At 41.6% G+C, this 9,212-nt stretch overlaps 1 protein-coding gene and 1 non-coding gene across 2 annotated transcripts in view; both read right to left on the minus strand.

Moving 5' to 3' along the window:
- Positions 1-7,051: 7,051 nt before the first annotated feature.
- Positions 7,052-9,212, minus strand: part of Rps3a (ribosomal protein S3A) — a 5,053-nt gene continuing 2,892 nt past the window's right edge. Inside the window, exons 4-6 of the mRNA XM_005344169.2 lie at positions 8,504-8,712; positions 7,934-8,043; positions 7,052-7,218 (exon numbers count right to left, since the gene is read on the minus strand). Of these exons, the coding sequence (XP_005344226.1) occupies positions 7,097-7,218; positions 7,934-8,043; positions 8,504-8,712 (441 nt within the window). The 3' untranslated portion in view covers positions 7,052-7,096. The remainder of the gene's footprint in view (positions 7,219-7,933; positions 8,044-8,503; positions 8,713-9,212) is intronic.
- LOC113456838 lies at positions 8,266-8,335 on the minus strand. The gene has a single exon (XR_003377574.1). It is a non-coding gene; the product is annotated as a small nucleolar RNA SNORD73 (small nucleolar RNA).

Raw genomic sequence — 9,212 nt, forward strand, 5'->3', positions numbered from 1 at the left:
AAAGAAAGAAAGAAAATCAGTCTGTAGCATTCAGAAGAGACAATATTAGTGTATTTATCAAAATGTATCATGAGAATTGACATTAAAAAATACTTATAGGATTATAAGGCAGTGTCCCTAAATATCACTGTTTGTATTCAGTTTCTTCAATTTAAGTACATAAGCCTGAGACAGCAGCTGTGGATATATGGATCAATTACAAGGGATTAGGCTGGGCGGTGGTGGCACATGCCTGTAATCCCAGCACTCGGGAGGCAGAGGCAGGCGGATCTCTGTGAGTTCGAGGCCAGCCTGGTCGACAAAGGGAGTTCCAGGACAGGCTCCAAAACTACAGAAAAACCCTGTCTCAAAAAAAAAAAAAAAAAAAAAAAATTACAAGGGATTATTTTCACTTTGGTGTGAACATTAATGGCTTCTTTTAATTGATGTCAGATGCACATAGGCCACAAGATTCACGATTCAATGCCATTTTGAATGTCATCGAATGAATTCATAAGCTGATTTTCAGAACGAATGGGGAATCATTTTCTACCTTTCTTTTTACTTCACTACGTGGAAGGCACAACATCCAGAGCCTCACTCAGAACACTGCCGCCATCTAGGGGCCTCTCCTTTCATTACAAGTCTTTTTCTACCACAGAGCTCAATAAGGAGATTAAAGGGCAGATGGGGCCCTAAGTACAGCCCAGCTCCACTGAGGACCAATCTAGGCTTTCCCACTGATTGTGCTGAAATGACGTGTTTCTCTTTAGCTGTAAAAGCCGTCTATGTGGCTGGAGAGATGGCTGAGCAGCTAAGAGCACATCCTCTTCCAGAGGACCCAGCACCCATGACAGGCAGCTCACAACTGCCTGCAGTTTTAGCTAGAGGACCTGAAACCCTCTTCCGGACTTCAGGGGCATCTGCATACGGGTGGCTTTCACTCACACAGACACAAAGATATGAATAAAAATAACTCTTTGAAGTGTTTTGATATTTTCTTAGCCTGTAAAAGTTACAAACGCTCATACAACTCATTTTTAAAAAAAAAAAGTCCCAGAGGTGTTCCTGTGTTCCCAGTACTGTGCAGACTGATGCAGGAGGGAACAAGAGGAGGCAGGGAAGAACCACTTGCACAGCACAAATTAAAACTCCGAAACTTAAGATTTATTTTATGTGAATGAATGTTTTACGTGTGTGTGTATATATACCATGTGCCCATGCACTTCAGAAAGTGTTGGCTCTTGGAACTGGAGTTACATACTAGTGATTTTGAACCACAGTATGAATGCTGGGACTTGAATTTAGGTCCTCTGCAAGAACTAGTACTCTTAACCACTGAGCCATGAAATGCTCCTTCAGATAGAAAGAGAAGTACAAGCTGAGCTGGTGTTGCATGCCTGTGATCCCAGCATTTGGGAGGTGGAGGCAGGCAGATCGGAAACCCAAGGTTATTTGGTTAGTTAGTGAATTCAGAGCTAGCTTGGGCTATATGAGACTGTCTAGGACAGTTTGTAGGGAAGAAGTCCTTGTCAGTCTCTTATGTGCACGAATGTTAGCTAGAAACTCAAGCTGTGAGTTTGTTCACTAATGGATAGTTCCTTTCTCCATCATTACTTACACTTCAGGTGTGTAGTGGTGGTAAGGCTGTGTAACAAGAAACTATCTCAAAATACATGTTAGATAAAATTAATAAAAGACAAGTCTGGGGAATGTTCTGGATGATCTTAAATTCTAATTGTATTTACAGTAGAGACTGTTTATCTACTACAAGAATTAATTCACCAACATTCTTTTCAGAATGATTCAAATTCATAATTTAGGAAATATTACCTGCTGGTTGTCTACTTTTCAAAAACTAAGCAGCAATCTTTTTTTGTTGTTTCCCTATGTAGCTTGGGCAGAACTAACTCATGATCACCCTGCTTGAGCCTCTCGAGTGCTAGACTTCATTGTGTGCCACATCTGACTGACAACAATCATCCTGCACTTATTCTTTTTTTATATTTTTGTTTTTGAAGAAAAGTGGAAAAACAAAAAGCAAGCTGTGATGGTGCAAGCAAGCCTTTAATCCTGGCACTCAAGAAGCAGAGCCAGGTAAATTAGAGGCCAGCCTGGTCTACAAAGGGAGTTCCAGGACAGCCTGGGCTGTTACAGAGAAACTCTGTGTAAACTCAAAAAACAAAACAAAATAAAAGGGAGGGAGGGAGGCAGGCAGGCAGGCAGGCAGGCAGGCAGGCAGGCAGGCAGAAATGATGAAACACACCTCTTCTCAGCTACTTGTGGGACTGGGATGGCAAGATCACTTCAGCCCAAGGGGGTTTAAACTCAGATTTGAGTCTGAAGCCAATCTGGGTAATAAAGTAAAATGTCATACCTAGATAATAATTAAGTCATGCAGTGGCACGTCCTATAATCCTAGCTGTGGGTAGGGACAGGAACATAAGGAGTTCAAGGCTATCCTTTGATACAGTTTATCTACAGCCAGCTCTATAAGACCATCTCAAAAATAAAGTATATCAATCTATATTGATTTCTCCAATCATGTAGAAGTACTTTATTAAGAGTCCTGACTCAAAGATTAATGCAGCCAACCACATTGTTTTCCAGGCCCCCAAGTGGCCAACCGAGAATTTCTTCTCAAAGGCCCGTGTACTGGGCAGTGGTAGTGCACACCCTTAATCTCAGCACTCAAGAGGCAGAGGCAAGCATATCTCAGTGAGTTTGAGGACAGCCAGGGATACACAGGGTAGAAAGGGGACAGGGCTTAGTGCACTTAACCCTCCAGTTCAGTACCACAAAGACAGTAGTGTCTTCTCTGTGGGTGTACGAGTAGTGAAAAGGTTGTGTGCAGAGCAAACGGGTCAGAACTCATTGTGCTGGGCCATGAGCAAGCCCAGGTAACCCTAAAGTGACAGCTCAGGGAAGCTGGAATAAACAGTAGCCTATTCTGAGTATGGTGAGATGGTACATGTCTTTAACTCCGGTACTCAGAAGACAGAGACCAAAGGATGCCTGATCAATATAGTGAGTTCCAGGCCAGCCAGAGCTACCTAGCTAGACCCTGACCACAAAATAAATAAATAAAAATAAAAAACCCACTGGAAGTGGTGGCACATTCCTTTAATCCCATCACTTGGAAGGCAGAGGCAGGCTGATCTGTGATCAAGGCCAGTCTGGGCTACATAGTAGGTTCTTGGACAGAGCTGTGGTGTGAACCTTTCTCAAAACAAACAAAAACAGCTAGGCACACATCTTTAATTCTAGTATTCCAGGCAGAGTTTGGTAGATCTCTGAGTTCAAGGGCATCCTAGTCTACAGAGTTTCAGGACAGCCAGGGCAGTTGTACAGAGAAACTTGGGGGGTGGGGGCAGACACACGACACATAAAGACAAAAAAAATTACTGTTGTTAGGCCACTAATGATGCCAAATATGACCTCTGGTATGCTGGACAGCATTATCAGATCCAGCCCCATGACTCATAAGTGGTACCCAGGCCCTGGTCCTCATTCCACAGAAGCCAAGAACCCCAGGACAGAAGTGGGAAAAGGTGTCTTCAGGAGTGGTTCCAATTCCAGATAGGTGTGAAAGGGTAAGTTCACTGTGGAAAGGAGTTGAACAGACGGACACCAAAGTGCAGCAAAGTACAACAAATCAGTGACCTAGTTGGCTACACCCATCTTATTGAGTCATATTTACATAAAATGCATGGATATCAAGGAAATCTATGGATTTTTACACCATATGTAATCAATACAGGAAACATTTGTCTCCAAAGTTCCTTCATACTCCCTTCCAGTCAGTCGCTGTACCCCTTCCCAACCCCTCACCCAACAGCCACTGTTTTGATTTCTACCGCCACAAATTAATTTTTTAATTCATACAATCATATACCTACTCTTTCCTTCTGGCTTCTTTTGCCTAACATATCCATGGTGAATCAATAATTTATTACTATTTATACATATAAATACCACAATGTGTCTACCCACTCTATTAGGCTTTTAGTGCAATGAATAATGGCATCAACCTTGATCTAGTTATTGTTCTGTTGCTGTGAAGAGACACCATGACCAAGACAACTCATAGAAGGAAGCATTTAATCATGGGCTTGTTTAGTTTTAGAGGGTTAGGGTTACTTCATGGTCATCACGGCAGAAGTCAGTGGCAATGAATGGATAGTGAGACCTTTACATCCTGATTTACTAGCAGCAGGCAGAGGCCTGAGCTGAGACCTCAAAGCCCAGCCCCAACAGCACACCTGCAAGGCCACACTTGATACTTCCATAACAGTGCAACTAACTGGGGACCAAGAATCCACACAGCAGAGCTTAATAGGGGTCGTTCTCATCCTAACCACCGGAAATCTTTAAAACTAGTTTGTTGTGTGGACATAACATCTTTTAGACAAATACCTAGGAGTAAGATAAAATCAAAGCAGTGGTGTGCTCTTGAAGGCCCAGGAACTTGAGAGGCTGAGGCCAAATGTCACTTCAGCCCAGTGCCAAAAACTAACTTAACACGTAGTGAGACCTACTTTTTAAAAATTAGGCTGAGCATGGTGATGCATGTTTAATCCCACCTTCAATCTCAGCACTGGGGAGACAGAGACAAGCAGATCTCTTTGAGGTCAAGACTAGCCTGGTCTACATAGTAAGTTCCAGGCAGCCAGGGCTAGAGAAGTCTTGTTTTAAAAACAAATTAAAAAAAAAAAGATCAAGACCAAGTGTAGGGGCTAGAGAGATGGCTCAGTGGTTAAGAGCATTGCCTGCTCTTCCAAAGGTCAAGAGTTCAATTCCCGGCAACCACTTGGTGGCTCACAACCATCTGTAATGAGGTCTGCTCTGCTGCCCTCTTCTGGTCTACAAACACAGACAGAATATTGCATACCAAATAAATATTTTTTAAAAAAAAGACCAAGTGTAGTAGTACATACCTTATTCTACACTGCTTATGAGGCAGAGACCTAGTAGACCTTTTTGCATCGTGGCTTGCCATGTAATAAGTAGCCTCTTCTGCTACACATACCTAATACTGTCACTCAAGCACAAAGGCAAGATGCCGAGGAACCAAAAACACCATGAGAGCAGACCAACAGATACGTGCTGAAATATTTACTTTTAAAATATGTATTTTGCTTTGTCCCCAGGGACATTGGATTTCCTGAACCAGTTACTAAGAGCCACTATGAGTACCAGCAGTGGACGCTGGGTTCTCTGGAAGCAGCCACTGCGCCATCTTTCCAGCCCCAGATATTTACTGTAGAAGTCAGATTGGCTTCAGAACAAGTGGAGTGCCTGTGATTACTTGGTGCTTTGTGTTTTATGCATGAGGGTTTACTGGCAGAAGACATGAAACTGCTCCAGCAGCCACTGAGTAGATTATGGCCAACATTGACTTTCTAAGCTATTTTGAAGGATACACTTTATCTAACCAAGAAGCTAGAGGCACATCCACACTGATATCTCATTAAGTTCACCATCCGCAAGACTCTTCAAACTAGGGTGTTACTATCTAATGAGACCAGTGACCCCGCTAAATATCCTATACTGTACAAGGTAATCCCCTTTCTAGTCAACTATCTGGTCAAAAATATAGATACGCATTGGAGCCAAATTAAGACCAAAAGGTATCACTAAAATAATCATTGTTTAAAGAAAATACCTAGTGTTAATGCTCGTTATACCCTGGGCGTGCTGTTTGGGAAATATTTGGTGTGCAATTTAAGATAGTTATGGTAGTCTGTTTTTTATTACTTGTCTTTTCTGTTTTTAGAAAGTCTACCCACATTGCCTCTTAAAAGTTACCAGATGATTCTTCAATTCTCCCTTATGTAGGAATTCCCGGTTACAATGACCGGTCTGTCCCTTGGGAGCAGGGATAAGTCTTGATGATAGCCCCCTTTTTAAAGTTAGTCTACAGTTAAAGTTGTTCTTGGTTGTGCACACTGAAGAAACCAATATGAGGTTTGTTTGCTATCTTCATTACAAATTTTTGTCTTTCTAGGACAGACTATAAGGTAAGTCATTCAAAGTCCTATAAATACAGGTTCCCATCAACCCCATGGAAGCATGTTATATAACAGACTTCCAGAGTGGCCTATAGGTAGGCTTAAATTTTAATAGGCCCAGCCATTTTACATGTTTTGTTCTAATGTGGCACCACACGCATACCTGGTGCCCAGAGAGCACGGAAAAGGGTGTGTGATCCCCTTGCATTTGACAGTTCGGCCACCATGTGGGTCCTCAGCTCTTAATGGCTGAGCCACCTCTTGAGCTCCTGGCCTAACTCCTCTGAGCCTTTCCAAATAAGCCCTTCAAAGAGTGTTATCCAAGTCCCTACTCCAAGATGTAGCAGACTTACTAAACCAGTAAGCTTGCTTGAGCTACATATACCAAGACCCTGTCTCAACTAACATTTTAGGGCTGGAAAAATACTTGTAATAGTATTGTTTGCTACCTACCTACCATGTCCAAGATCCCTGTTCTGCAAACAAAACACCACTTAGGGTGTCAAATATAAAATGCCTAGAAGGTACACTTCCTAATACTTTACCTTGTAAAGGCATAGGCTAAAATTGGGGAACATGCTTAATGAAATCAAGAAAACTGAGTTGTCTCCAGAAAATCTAGGGACTTCCATCAACTTTAACTTTCTGGAATGGCATGGTAGGAAAACCTAAATACAGCATTAAAAAATTGGCCAGACAGGACTAACCTAGCAAGTTTAAGACCTGTGATCTGATCTGGATGCTGCCCAGACATCAAAACTCTGCAAAGTAATTTCCTCTATTCAGCCTGGTGGCTCGCCAACTGTGGTCTCCACACCATCAGCACTGCATGAGAACTTTATTAGAAATAAAAACTGACCAAAAATTTGAGGACAGGACCCAAAAGGCGGCCAAATGGCTGAAGAACTAAGGCAGCCTCGATCTTGTCCTGACCTATCCTCTGTCAAGTCATGACCCAGCAGATGCTAAGGAGTTAAGAGTGCCATGCTACAAAAGCCTAGCTATACAAGTCTTTAAATTCTCCAACCTGTCATATTTTAAAAGTGTTCAGAAGCAAACCATCATCACAAATAAGACTTTATTTGTCACTATTAAAAATCTGTATTTCACACAGATTCTTGGACTGGTGGTTCATATCCATCAGCTCGTTCAACCTTAGCACCTGTCTCATCACCAGTAGTTTTTCCAGAACTACCACCTTCTCCATGGAGCTCCATGAGTTTTCCCACTAAAAGGAAGAAAAAAAAAGCCTTGTTATAAATAAGTATAATAACTTCATACTACATAGACACAAGAAAACAGAAAAAAATCTTGCCCTTAAAAAATTTACATGTTGAGCCGGACAATTGGTGGCACAAGCATTTGATCCCAGCACTAGGGAGGCAGACAGATCTGATAATTTGAGGCCAGCCTGGTCTATAAGAGTTAGTTCCAGGACAAGCTCCAAAGCTGCAGAAAGCCCTTTCTCAAAATTAAAAAAAAAATTATTTTACAGAACGCCACCTGTGGTCTTGCACACCTTTAATCCCAGCACTCAGGACACAAAGGCAGGCAGCAGGCAGATGGATCTCTGAGTTCCAGGACAGATAGGGCTACATACACAATGAAACCCTATCTCAAAAATAAATCCAATTTTAAAATGAGTAATATTGACTTGTAAAGAGCTGAAGAGGTGGCTCAGTGGTCAAGAGCACTTGTTCTTAGAGAGGAACTGGGTCCATTCAGTTCCCGGCACCCAGAGGTAGCTTGCACATCTGTAAGTAACTTCAGTCCCAGGTAAACTGAAGCCCTCTTCAGAACAAAGTCACCAAGTACATACAGAGTAGTGCCTAAACTATACATACATGCAGTCAAATTACAATCAAATTATAAAATATCAGTCATTAAAAAAGTCATGTATTTGGCCCCACAAATTTTCTCATGAACCCTGATTTCTCACTTACATTCAAACTTGGGTTTCTTCAGCATTTTTACTTTCCTAACAAAGACATCATGAAGAGGATAAATGGACTGGCAAGCCTTTTCTATGTCTTTCCCAATGCTGTCTGGAATCCTGCAAGACCAGCAAACTTTAAATTAAAAAACAAGCAAACAAGAAATCTACCAAATTCTGTTTTTCACATAACTACTTTACACTGAAAAAGAACCTTAGACAGTATCTAATGTGTAACCACAGGCATCCTAATTAAAGATGGTTATATCTAGCAACAAAATTAGCTCCCAAGTCTTCCTTCTTTTTTGCACAATATCCTTAGACATTTGTATACTGCATGGGAACATCAGGAAAATGTTAACAGTTATCAGTGTACATCAACTGGGACCGAAACATCTTCTCATCATGTATTCCCATACAGTATCATGGAAAGCTCTATTACTCCTTGTGTATCTAAGTTATTGTCTAAATTTCACTATCTACTGTTGGAGCTTCAACTGGAAAAATAACTCCAGCTTGCCCACATACGCCTTCTCTTACCAAAGGATAATTCAACAGGAAGAAACAAAAACCCACTTACAGTTTATTAACCACTTCTTTCAAGTCATTTGTCTGCACCTCTCGGGTCATGATCTCCATCATCTTCTTCCGGATCTGGCGGACCTGCTGGTGCTGTGCATATGAGGTCTTGCGGATTTGATTGTTGCGTTTTTTAGTGAAACCAACACAGAAGAGTCGGAGCAAATAACCATCGGTTGTCTTGACATCAACGTGAGCTTCAATCATGGTCTGGGGAAAAAAGGATTCTTCTGAGACGGGGTCTCACTATCTTTGGCTAGCCTCCCTGCCCGTGTGCACCACCTCCATCAGCCTTTGCAGCACTTGTTTTAGGGCCTCAACCAATTCTTCATGTAGTAACATAAAAAACCTTGGAATGTTAAACCTTTATGTGACATAAAATATATAAATATCGAGTTCACAACTTTCTTACTCTCTTAAATCATCACTGTCAACAACTGGACACCACATCCTTCTGCATCTCTCAACCCCCCCCCAAACAGAAGAGCTTGGAAGTTAAATTCTAAGACAGCATACACAAGATGAGATCATATGAATTTGCTTTCGCCTTTAAAAAGGAAAAAAGTAGGTTGTGTGTGCTTTAATCCTAGCACTCCTAGCAGGAGGCAAAAGAAGTTGGATCTCTAATAAGAGTTTGAATACATTGCTAAGTTCCATGCCAGCCAAGAATACATAGTAAGTCCCTGTGTCAATTTAAAAAAAAAAAAAAA

The sequence above is a fragment of the Microtus ochrogaster genome, chromosome 1 (genome assembly GCF_000317375.1).
Source record: "Microtus ochrogaster isolate Prairie Vole_2 chromosome 1, MicOch1.0, whole genome shotgun sequence".
Lineage (NCBI taxonomy): Eukaryota > Metazoa > Chordata > Mammalia > Rodentia > Cricetidae > Microtus > Microtus ochrogaster.